A 12,661-nucleotide genomic window follows, 5' to 3' on the forward strand; every position below is an offset into this window, starting at 1 on the left:
CCTTTCAACAGCTGCCTACTATCAAAAGCTACATTAGTGTATATGTAGCCTGTGTTACTGCTCTTTAGAGCTTGTAATGGTTTATTCTTCTACAATAAAGCTTGTTGGACTGTTGTACTGTTAGAACTGTATCATCAGACATGCTCTCATTCCCTCTCTGGAAGGATGATAAGCAATTCACTTTTTAGTGACTGACTAGATCACGTGAAGGCAATTTTTCTAGAAGAAGGATTTCATGTTGGTTCTAGCAAGCCACACTCCACAGATCATGTAGAGATGTAGAGCAGCAGTCCTGAGCAATCAAGAGGTACTTTTGGCTGCTCTTTTTCCTCACCTTGCAATAGGAAGTACATTGGAACCTGTGTACATCATGATGAAGAAGAATACTCCACTCAAATAAAAGCGAGGTAACTGAGGGTTGTCTTGCATGACATGAGAGAGCAATACAGCGACTTTTTCCACAAGGATAGGATCAAAAGTCAGTAATAGCTGAAAATAAAGACAAGCATTTACATTAGCTGCAAGTAGTGCAAGCTATCTAGCCAAAATTGAAGTTTTAACTAATTATTGAGACAACCCAGTAAACTTAGAGGAACTACAGTTAAAGAATACTTCAGCTTAAAAATAGCAACTGTCAATCAAAGAATATTTAAAGTTGAAAGGGACCTCTGGAGATATCTTGTCAAACCCCTCTGCCAAAAGCATGGTCTTCTAGACCTGATTGACAAAGACCATGTCCAGGTGGCTTTTCAGTATCTCCAAGGGTGGAAATATTTCTTTTTGAGATATTGTCTGAAAAGCACAAAATTTGCAACAACACCCTATGAAATGAACAACTGCTTGGTCAGAGATCTGTGCAATTTTACAGCTGTTCTTTGATGTGTCTGCCCCACTTAAAACATTCACACAAGGAAGATGATAGAGTTAGTCAAACTTTCACTCATTTAGGTACATTTTTGAAGAGTTGCTCACCTGGGTGATATGAGGAAGGCAAGTACTATCTGACAACAGCCTTTTCACTCTAGGCAGAGGTCTTATAATAGCATTATCTTGATCCCTAAAAAAATCAAGTAGTACAGCAGTAAGCACACATGCCTTTGTTCATTCTTGAAAGGGAAATTTTATTAAGCATGAGACTATTGAAGCCATATTCCTTGTCTTTTTTTGTTAATTTCAAAGTTTGTTGTTAGACTTGGTTTAATGTCCTGCATTAAAGCAGCTTTGTTTAAGTTGAACAGAGCCTGTCTATAGCATTAGAAATCCACATAGCTTGTGCATTCATTCTTGCAATCCCTTTCACAATATTAGTATTGTCTCATTTACAAACTCTCTATTTGCCCACAGAATTAATTACTACCATGTAAAAGGCTCTTTAATAGAGTTCTTTAATGTACTACTTTCTAAGAAAAGCTTTAAGACAGAATTTATAAATTCATGTGTCTGCCAGATAAAGTTAACCCCTTCTGCTGAAAATCACTGTTTACCTGCTGGGAAAATATCCACACATGGTGATGAGCATGTTGAGGACAAGTGTGGCAAGGTCAGTCTCATTCAACACAGGCTGGCCGCTGGCAAGCAAGCACCACTTCAGCTGAGGGATGACCTGTAATGGTCGCCAGCCATCCATACCTTGAGCCCAGCAGCGAGTTTTTGAAGTCAGCTTTCCATTGTTCCATAGTTCCTGCATCTATTGCAAGATAAGAGATGAATTAGTTCATCCAACATTCAGAGTCACCTTTGCTCCTTAACACTCACACTCATGACAAGCTTTTAACTGCTGTATGGCAGACTATTACAGTTGCATGAAATTTCAACGTGTTTATAACCCTGTCACAGAATCATGAAGTAGGTATCAGATTATGTTGCAACGTTAGTTGAGGCATGGAGGGATAGGCAGTCTTACCAAAAAGGCTGTGGTTCTTGGCACAACATCAAGTCTCTTGTCTAGCTTTAATCCTTATTTAAAGAGTTACTCGGAGAACAACATTCTTTAGCATTGTTTATGGTCCCTCTCACTGTTTAAAACACACCCAGTCACCAGGACAGAAATAATTTGTCAGGTTGCGAGTCTGAAGCTGACAGGTACCTCTTGAAAGCTGTAAGGACCACTCCTTTCTTTGTCAGCATTGCCAAAGTACCATTCTTTCTCGCTCTCCCTCTTCGCATCAGGTGCTGCCTCAATCACGTTGCTCTAAAAGTTGATGTTTACAAGAATAGCTTTAGCTTCACAGTGCAAATACCACATTTCTACAAGAAATGTGAAAAGTACATAGGTTTTTTTTTAAGAATTGTCCCTTTTGCAGAGCAACATATGAGTAGTAAGAAACAAAGGCCAAGTACCTGCAAAGGGACTGTAGCTCTGCTTGTGTGAAGATGTGCCAGAGTAAGAAGATCTACAAGGATTCGGATACCATTTGAATCCATAAGGTCCTTCACATTTCTCTGTTAACAAATAAACTGAGTTACCAAAAGCATTTTCTAGATAAGCATTGCTACAATTAAGCACTGAATAGTTTTATTCAAGTAAGAAGTGACCACAAAAAAAGTCAAATCATTCTCTAAAGTGACTAGAATGGTACAATCACCACAACATCTACATGTTTCCTTCAGCTTTCTCACCAGTAAATAACAGCTACCACATTCCAGAAAGCTGTATCATTGTTCTAAAACTTCCTCAATACCTGAATTTTTGTTCAAGTTAACCCTGAAAGACTGTATTTTACACAGTCAAAAGACTGATAAAGTGCTGTTAAGTGTACATGTCCACCTCACCTTATTGAGGATCAGCTTGTTGAGGAACAAGATCAATCTGTCCCGCTCAAGCCTGTCAGTGCACTGTTGCAGCAGAAAAGAACAAGTTAGTATTTCACAGCACATAGTAGGAGTTCCCTTCAAAAGTCAACACAGTTGCACCTGCAAAGTCCCATATTATTTTCTATGCCCAGATAAAACTGCTGACTATTAAGTGTTCAGTTTCATGCACAGCTAATAAAGGTAGTTTTCTGCCACTGAGGAGCACAGGCCTTGTTGCCCTCCAACCCTATTGTTGCCCTGGATCAATCTCACTATTCTGCTAAGTCTACTATTCTGTCAAGACTATGTTTGGATTCCAAGTGAACCAGTTAAAACAAGCACAAGAGAAAGAGAGAATGCTTTTAGCCAGCAGAGAGGATCTTCAGTATTACATCCCTGGTGAGACTATCCAGGCTCAAGGCAAAATAACAAGGGACTACACTGGTTCAGTTTCACCTGCAGCAGCCAAAACCCATGCTGATGCAAGGAAAGAAGTCCTCCTTCAGACTGCATGGAAGTTTATTTTTGCAAGCTGAATCAGTTGTCAGACGTAACTTAAGAGACACTTAATAGGCAAAGCAGCTACCACTACAAATCTAATCCACCACATGTGCTCATCTAAAGCTATCACTTCATGAGGTCTGGGGCTGCAACTCAAAGTCAGTACTTTGAAATAACACGATATGAAACAAGGTTCTTCTCTTATAAAGCTTCTGCATTTTTCAAAAGCAAGCTGAAGTTATATCTGCATTTTGTTGGCCTTAAAGAGACTAGTTTGAAATACCTCTATGATCGGCAGTTTTTTTAGTTAAACTTCAATGAAACTGAAACAAAGGGAGATACTAACAACAGCCGTTTACAGCATGGAAAAAGTATTCACATTCTGTAAACCCAAAACTTGGGTTTCACAGTAACCCAAAGGATCTGAACATACGTTGGACTAGCAGTATGTTAACTACTATATCCAGTAATTTAAAACAATTCTTACCCTTTCTAACATTCCAACAATATACTTAGTATCAGAAAATGGTCCTATTTCTTCATGACATCTTCCATAAACAATGGCCAATGCTTGCAGACATAAGCATTTCATATTCACTTTTGGGGTAAGCAAGAACCGATGGTAGAGTTCATTGAAGAATTCGTATCTAAAAAAGAGATAAGATTTTAGTAAAGAAAACAAACACAGATCTTAGGAATGAGATAAGATTTTAATAATGTCTCACGATCTTTTGATTGCTCCACTCTCTTCAGTTTCATCTTCTTCCAGCAGCAGTCTTAGATAATAATCCCCTATTTTTATTTCCTCAGAAAGGCACTCATATTTTACCTGTAACACAGAACACCTTACTTAACAATATATATTGTTTCTTCTTCAGTAAGTTTTTGCTTCCATAACAATACTGAACTTGATTGCATCTAAAAACTCAACAAGGTTAGCAACCCCTCCTAAGCTGTCAGAAAACTGAAATCTGCAAGTTTTCTGTTAAAGAAACACACATCTACAAAATACAAAGCCACTGGCTATTGCTGCCTCCCCAAATAAATGAAGCCTCTCATCTTACTGAACTCTCAATTTCCAGTCTTTAACTAACTTGTTTCTAATATCAGCTAGTGTTATTAACTAAATTTGGATAATACATGATGCGTTCAGTGACTCAAATTTTAATAAGTAGTTATTCCAGTGCAAGGTATTTCACTTAATGTTACTGCAAGTATGAAACAGAAGCATGACCTAATTACTAGTTATACTTGCTATTGTGCTGGATAATAAAAGCCTAGAGGCATCAGTTCATAAAACAAGAAGCTGAAGTAAAATTGCACAATAAGAACCATCATTAACTTCAGAGCAACTACATTAAATTTAACAAATGCCTCAATGCTCAGTGGTAACAAGCATTTGGCAAGCACTTCAATTAGAGGTACCTCTAACATACAACAAAAGCTACTCTACAGTGGGTTTTCTTATTTATAGCTTGCAGATTACTGTCATGAGGCCACAAAGTTATCTATAGATTTGATCACAGCATACAATACAAAGACATTCCACTAACTGGTATGCTTTCAGAGGAGTCTCAAGCCACCATCCCCCTTGGCAAAATGACAGGTTCCACAGTTGATAGAAAAGCCTTTGTCACCACTATGTAGTTCAAATACTTAGAGCATAGTCCAAATAACATATTCATTTAAAGTATTTAAAAGCAAATCTGTGAGACAGCAGCTGTTCAATCCAGTCCCAAAGTATCCTGGGTTGTAGCTGCAAGAACGCTACTGATACATTCCAGCAGCATAAGCCACATAGGAGTGTAGAGTACATGGGGGAAGTCTGTATTACTAAGTTTCAAATTTGTGCTTCTGATTCTGTCCCAATTTGCACAGCTAAAAAGTTGGGATAGCAGACACTCTTGATGCCCAGAAGTCCTGTGCCTGACCTATACCTGAAGGAAACGTTCAAAGACAAATGCCAGTGCAAGAAATACCAATCTAAACCCAGTCTTAGCTATTTACTTCAGCAAGGTAAGAAGCAACCTGTAGTTGTGTGATAGGGATAAACTGCATACATAAACTAGTTCTCTCTCATAAAGCATTAGCCTGATGTCTTGCAGTTCTTCCTGATTTCCAGAGCTGAGCAATTCCCCAAACCAAGTGTCTTCTCATTTCACTAACAGTTCTCAGCTCAAATGAAGAAAGAAATCACTAGAAAGCTGTACTCTAACAAGGATGGCAATGGGAGTATCTAAGAAATATGTTGTAGCTGAATTCAAGCATGGCCTTGCTTTACTTAAGTGTTACACATTAACTAAAACTATGTGGAACCACAACAATACTGGAGATAAGAGAACAGTACAGGAAGTGTTTATTAGCACATTAGTTGAAAACATCTTGCAAGATGTTTTGAGAAAGCCAGTAAGGACCACACTGATTGCTTTGCAGAAGTATCAAAGTTTTTTTTTTAACTTTAGGTACTGCTGTTTCTAGAATGGGATGACAGTGCCCTTCATCTGTAATTTACAATGCAGCATGTTTGGCAACCCAGTATTTAACAGACATAGGATTACTGAAACATGAAGGAAAGGAAGACAAACTTGTTATCAGGAAGAAGTGACTGCTGAAACTACCCAAAACAAGTCTGATAGAACACACTCAAAAACAAGTATGGTTTATCTGGATAACAGTGTAAGGACCAACTCTCGTCTTAATGCAAGAATACACCATGGGTTCTGATAAATCTTTCATCTCTATAGTGTCATTTGTTAGTTAAAGAGGCTTCTGTTTTGCACCGTGACACTGGACAGTAGTGCCTGTTCACAAAATCAAGCCTTAGCAGTTTATTCCATAACCTCAAAAGAATTCTAGCTTGCAGTCAGGGATCATCAACACAAGATTCTCTTGTGGAATAAGAGAGAGAAGTGACATTTCAAGTAGATATATTTTACAGATGCAGTTAGTCCTACAGTTGGTCATTTACCTCAAACTCCTGGTGGTTCCATGAGATAACATTAGCACTACCAAGTTCTCTGTCAATATTAAATGCTCTCATCTCAGATTCAAGAGTATCTCTCAGTTCTTCCCGTGTTTTGAAGTTCCAAATCAAGTTTGATCTAGCATGATCCTGTACAAATCTACAAAAGAATTTACATAGTTTAAACCCCTCAAAACATTATCTGAAAAGCAGACAAGACTCAGCTGGCAAGCTAGGGGAGATTGTTAGCATTAATGGACCTTAATTAAAAGGCAGAGAGCAGTGGTCTCCAGTTTGTTACTGTAATTACAGCTGTTCACTTCTATACTGTTTTCATAGCCATGGAGGCCAGCCTAGACTAAAGCACACCTGTGTGATTCCTTTGGGCTCAGTTTGCCATCTGCATGTAGTTGATGACCAGGAGACATACAAGCTATTCACTGTAAGCCAGTAAGGGCTACAAGTAAACAATAATCCAGAGCAGCAGACATGGACATACCAGCTGTGTTTTAAACCAACAACAACAACAAAAAGTAGCTCATGCAGTAAAATAGAAGTTGATGCCTTAAGTGTCACAAAACAGTCACTGGACATTCTTTAGCAGCAGTTACCACCACAGCCTTTGGATCCAAAGACTGAGAACAGTACTTTAATAGGTTTAGGAACACATGAATCCTCCTTTCATAAAACTGTATTTGACATTTAGAAACATCAAGCACTGAATCAAGCAGTTAAGTTTATGGAATTTCCCCAAGCTTGCTTACATAGTTTGTTAGCCAAGCCAAGCTTTATTAGTCCACTTAACACAATGGCTCTAGCCAAAGTGATTTATCTTTTTCAGATGGAAGGCCCTCCCTTGTAAACTTTGACAGCTGTAAGAACTCACAGGTAAGCAAGTTGCATTTAGGATCTGTGGCACTGTTTGAAATCCAGGATCCATGTGCTTTCTCTTGCCCTGCTTTAAGCTCATTTCCAATTCAAGTTACAACATCTTGAATAACTTACAGGTTGACGAACCAACAAACTACAATGCTTTCCAGTGCTACTTCACTTGGCCTTCAATATCATGCAGATTTGCACCTGCAGTTTATTTGCTCTTCCTTTTGGTTCAAGGGGAAAAATTACGTAGTTCAGTAATATTTCAGAAGCTTTCTAAATTCTTCATTTTCCTAAACACAAGTGGAATCCTTAAGTATAGCTTAGGGGGGTTTTAGTAAGTAGCTGTTACAAAACACTTGCACTGTTTCAAGGCAGGCAGAAATTGGAAAAGTTACAGCAACTCAGAAGATATTAACAAAAATATCCAGCCAGGTAATAACTTGGATCTGAGACCACCATATTAACTTCAGTATTTTCACCTGTAATAGAAGAGATCCCAATTTGCTTCTATTTTTATTCTTTGGCGTCGTTTCCTTAATATCACTGGTTTTTGAATAATGTTCTGCAAAAGAACCAAATTTCACAAGTTAGTTGAAGCAGGTACCTCCCATTTTCCCCTTTTAAAATAAAAAGCTGCGTTTTTTACACTCCTTCAAAAGGAGTTAAGCGTCATTACTACTCATACTAAGTTAAGCCTCATTAATAACGTCTCCTTTTCTAGCCAGTAGCAGCAACAGACTTTCACAACTGTTATTTGCACCAAGTTAAATCATGCCAGAGAAACTTTCAGCTGTTGGACAAATCATTCATTTAGAAGCAAGTTATCCCTGAGAAAAGCTTAGTTCCCACCACCATAAGCATTGATCAGCTTCAAAGCTGATGGAGGCGAAAACCCACATGAAGAATGTCTTGCTCTTGAAAGGAAAGAACTAGAGGAAGTCACAAAAATAAAACGCAAGCCTGACTTGGTCACTGAAAGATTCCCTGTTTTGATGAAGTATGCAGTCAGTGCTATAATCTACATGACTTATCACATGCAAGCAGAAGTCTGAGCAACAGAGTTCACACAAATGACAGAGATATACAGACTCACCATATTGTTTCTGTCCTGATTATGAAGGAAAATTGGAAGAAAAAGAAAAATACATTTAACGCTCCAGAGTCACTGAAGTAATTTAACGTAGTAACACTGAACTTGCTACTACCTTTTCCAAGCTACAGTTGCACATAGTTACTGTGAAATGATACAGCTCAGAACTCCACACAGAAAAATTATTCTTTAAACTCAGTGTCTAAGTCAAGTTATTTGAAGTGCAATTGACCTTCCACTGTTTTTCACATTTCTCCAGTTTTGAACCTAGTTCACCATTATTTCAGAAATATTACTGTCAAACTGGTGCTCACAGTCTACATCAAACTTGAGCTAGATTTTAACAAGTTAAGGTTTTCCTAAATTAAAGCTTATTACTACATCAGAACAAGTACAAAGGCATTTTCAACGCTCTGTATTGCACTTTTCATCCTTCCTTGCATATACAACAGATTGTTTCACTTCCAGAATGCATAAAAACAAGCTTAGTCAGTATCCTAAAGAAAGTTAAGGGCAACACCTCATAATTCAAAGTTTGTCATATAGAACGCGGCAATAAAACTAGAAGAAAAAGGAGACCAACAGTAAAACTCAAGCAGTGCTTAAGCTCTCCTCTTATAATATTAGATCAAAACAGTTATTTACTGCTTCAGTCTCAATCGTGACCTTAGGTACAGTCTTGTGCTGCTGTTTAAGCACTGAGATAACCATATTCAAGGGAATCCTAAGCTGCTGTCCCTGTCCATGGCAGGGGGAGTAGAACAAGATGATGTTTAAGGTCCCTTCCAACCCAGGCCATTCCATGATTCTTCAAGCGGGTTCCGTAACTAAAATATCACTGGTGTAAAGTACATAATTTTGAACACAAAGAATATTCCGTTTCTTCTAAATATACTTCAAAAACTGGCTCTGCTGCATTTCAAGGAATTTTCTCTTCTCCTGTATAATTGTCTTCCAAGAAATGCATGTAGGCTGCACTCCAGTTTGATAAGGTTGGCTAATGTTTAATACATATGCTGAAGGAATCCGTTTGCCTTGTTTACATTCTGCCTGGAATCCATTCCTAACCTGAGAATAGTATGAGGTAGAGAGTTTCTGCTAAAAGGAAGAAGCACTCTCACATCACGACACTTCTTTACTATTAAGTGTGTGTTCTGACACTCAACTGTGACTTAGTCAAGTTGCTCTAACAAAGAGTTTAAAATACTTTTACCTCTTTTTGAGCTATGCCCATTCGGTCTCTCCAGTGCATCAAGACTAGATCCACCTTCTCTTTGGCAAATTTTTCAACTTCTTTTGCAGCTTTTCCAGCCAGTCTCTGCCACTCTGGCACTTTATTAAACTTGCCATACTGATCCTGCAGAATAAAACCAATTACTTAAAAGTTGTGGGTTATCTTCGCTGCAAGTCAATGCAGCAGTCAAGTGTCTGTATTAGGAAAGTCACTAAGACTGTACATCTGTATAATGGAATCGGTAAGATAACTACAATTACTTACAGTTGCAATTTTTAGGTTATCTCTAACGTGCATTCTATCAGCATCTTTTTCAGGAACAGGATCAGCACTGTCAAGGTATGCCAGCAAACCTGGTGGCTAAAAACATTCAAAAACAGTGTCAACACACATGTGGCTAATGAATAGAAACCATCACGTTAGATAATAAGATAATTTCTTTAAATCAGGAATTTCAAAACACAATTTATATTCTACTCTAAAGTAAGTATGTAAAGCTACAGCATTTTTTTGCTGTGATTAGTAAAATGCCATCATCCTCAACAGAATTGCTTAACAGAGGCACATTATTAGCTTCAGTGCAGCAGAACTCTTGGCTATATCCCATTTCTTAAAGCAGCACTTAATGCACCTTGAAAACGCAGGAAGAATTGATCCCATGGCAGTATCAAAGGGGATGAAAAAAAACTAGAATCCATCTACATTCTCTGATATGGACTAAGTGTTACATGTGACATTAGAGATGAGTTAGTCTTCTTTGACTAAGCTTTCCATAAGATAGGGACGAAGAGCAGGACAGTTTGCTCTGCCAAAAATGAAGGAACTGCTATTTTGAAATTAAAAGCTGGTAATTTCCCAGATATAAAAATTCCTTACAACACTATTCATTGCAATAACTTAAGCAAGAAGCATTCAGGAGGCTGTAAGGGTGAAAGAACGTATGAACTATCAGCATATGAACTAACAACATATAAGTTTAACCAAATTACAAGCAAAATTGGACAGGCAAGGCATGAAAGCATAGACAGAACTCTTAATGCCCTAATTTCTTATTGGCACAGAAAGCATTAGAGACATGCTTACAATATCTCCCACATTTTTGTCCTTTTAATCAAGAAAAAGAAGTCATACACCTTATTTTTAAGTTTTGTGCCATAAAGTATTTTAAAAAGTGTCAGGAAAGTAACAGAAAATTTTTAGAGTACGAGATGCTTTGAACTAGACATCAATATGCTTTAATTAGCAGATGCCAGACTGCTGATCTCCCAGGCAAGACCTTCCCCCTTGAAGGGAAAAGGGAATATGTTTACAATATAGACTGTTCCAACTTCGATACTGCAAACTTTCATATTTTATTCTTTTGCTACTCCATATTCTGTTTTTACTTACCAAAATACGTTTCAACAAGTTCATAGCAGTTTTGTTCTCAGCTGTCCAGAGGCCAACCAAATGTCTACTTAACTGCCTGAAAAAGCCATTGAAATTAACAAACTGCAAGTTAGTACTTTAAACAGATTTTTAAACTATTAAACTGCCACCCTTACCATGCTGATGAAATGCAAATGAGCAAGAGCTTTGTGCTCTTGAGTAAGAGCACAAAGTATTATATTATTCAAGAATAAGCTTAGCATGCTTTAAAGTGTTGCCTTTAAGAAGTTCCAGTGAAGTTAGTGGAACAGTAGCAGCACATGCATTTTGATCTAGACCTCAAAAGAACACTTGAGCAATAGAGCAGAAACATCTAATAACCAAGTGTAAGTTTATCCAGCCAACTTTAAGTTACAACTAAAGTTAAGAGTCTAGAAGCCATCAAGAACTGCTACATGCTCTACTTGAAGCTCTTAATACCAGTTATTGGCTAGAAAAGCCTTCCTGGGAGCCTGCCTTCTATGCCAACTGATACTTCCTGCCAACTTTATCACTAGGATTCTACTGCACTGAACTGAAGCATTGCTACAAGCACATCGTAAGTAGTAGCACCAAACAGAACTGGCCTAACAGATGGTTTCAGACCAGCTCTCTCCTGGATGACACACAGTGGCAACAAGCTCCACTTGTCCCTACATTCCGTAGCAACTCTGAGCACTTCAGGAATGCATACCTAAAGCTGCTATAATCTTGTATTTGGGTGGAAATAATTAACTCATTGCTCATCCTCCACAGTACTCCCTCAGAGATCACAAATTCTACTGACTGTTGATTCAGGGAATAATTTCTGTGGGGAAACTTCTCTCTCAGGTAGGATAGGTGACCCTAATTGCATGCAAGATGTCTGAGATGTGCACACCAGGTTTTATACAGTTGTACAGTACAAGTTGAAACTTTTTACAAGTTCCAGACATTCTACTTGCCTTTTCTTTCCCTGAATTAAAAGAAATAAAAAAATCAAAACTTGAGCCATTAATGAGTAACCAACCCAAGCCCACCTTAACAAAAAATAATCAAGGTTTATTAAGTGGCTGCAATCCTGGCTGAAGCTTGCTCTACTAAAACATACCAGCTGCTAAAGAAAATATTCTCCTGAAGAGTTGCAACTTTTCTTCCCTGACCTCCCAATGTTCACGAGGCCATTACTTAGATTTTTTTAAACATGATATATCAAGTGAGATGGACATACCTATTTGTAAGCATCCTCTGATCTGTGCTTATTGTAAACATAGCAGTGTGCAAGTGACGAGGTAAGGCACCTTCACTGAGGGCAAGATCTTGCATTTTGGTAGCAATCTCTTTGTCTCCTTCCTTTGGAAACAGGGCAAGATGATTACTAAAGAAAGAATCTTAGTTAAGCTGCTTTTATCTCAGTCTACAGTTCCAAGGCCTTCTTGACCATCAATTATGCCACCTCATATTCAAAAACCAGAAGCTAGAGTATGATAGGTTTTAAGTGAAAGTTCTCCACAGCAACTGCTCAAAGCTGTAGTAAAGCCATGGACCAGATAACTGGTAGTTACATCAGTAACTGAGGACAGTAACTGAAGAGGGCAGGATGCCTATCTCCCATCATAGATCAGGAGGTTGTAGTAGAAGCACCATTTCCACACTACAGTTATAAATTAGGATTAAACATAAGAATGGCAGCCACACATATTTGCTTGTTGCTTGACTTTTGCCAACATTTAAGACTAATGGCTACTGTTCAGTTTACACAGCCACATGGGTTAAGACTGCCACTCAGACAAGATACATCAGTTGCAATGAATAA

At 38.1% G+C, this 12,661-nt stretch overlaps 1 protein-coding gene across 4 annotated transcripts in view; it reads right to left on the reverse strand.

The window, feature by feature from the left end:
* Positions 1–12,661, reverse strand: part of DNAJC13 (DnaJ heat shock protein family (Hsp40) member C13) — a 57,668-nt gene that overhangs the window by 23,716 nt on the left and 21,291 nt on the right. For 3 of the 4 annotated variants that reach the window (XR_005604638.1, XM_010398851.4, XM_039571699.1), the window contains 15 exons: positions 12,077–12,198; positions 10,849–10,924; positions 9,724–9,819; positions 9,439–9,582; positions 8,229–8,243; positions 7,615–7,697; positions 6,263–6,416; positions 4,020–4,123; positions 3,782–3,941; positions 2,773–2,835; positions 2,341–2,442; positions 2,087–2,191; positions 1,485–1,687; positions 973–1,057; positions 335–489 (listed from right to left, as the gene is read on the reverse strand). Coding sequence is in view for 3 of the 4 variants with exons in the window: in XM_010398851.4 (XP_010397153.2) it covers positions 335–489; positions 973–1,057; positions 1,485–1,687; positions 2,087–2,191; positions 2,341–2,442; positions 2,773–2,835; positions 3,782–3,941; positions 4,020–4,123; positions 6,263–6,416; positions 7,615–7,697; positions 8,229–8,243; positions 9,439–9,582; positions 9,724–9,819; positions 10,849–10,924; positions 12,077–12,198 (1,667 nt within the window). In the remaining variant the exon portion in view is untranslated. The remainder of the gene's footprint in view (positions 1–334; positions 490–972; positions 1,058–1,484; positions 1,688–2,086; positions 2,192–2,340; positions 2,443–2,772; positions 2,836–3,781; positions 3,942–4,019; positions 4,124–6,262; positions 6,417–7,614; positions 7,698–8,228; positions 8,244–9,438; positions 9,583–9,723; positions 9,820–10,848; positions 10,925–12,076; positions 12,199–12,661) is intronic. The other variant, XM_039571706.1, reaches the window with a different exon arrangement.

This window comes from Corvus cornix, chromosome 2 (genome assembly GCF_000738735.6).
Source record: "Corvus cornix cornix isolate S_Up_H32 chromosome 2, ASM73873v5, whole genome shotgun sequence".
Classification (NCBI taxonomy): domain Eukaryota; kingdom Metazoa; phylum Chordata; class Aves; order Passeriformes; family Corvidae; genus Corvus; species Corvus cornix.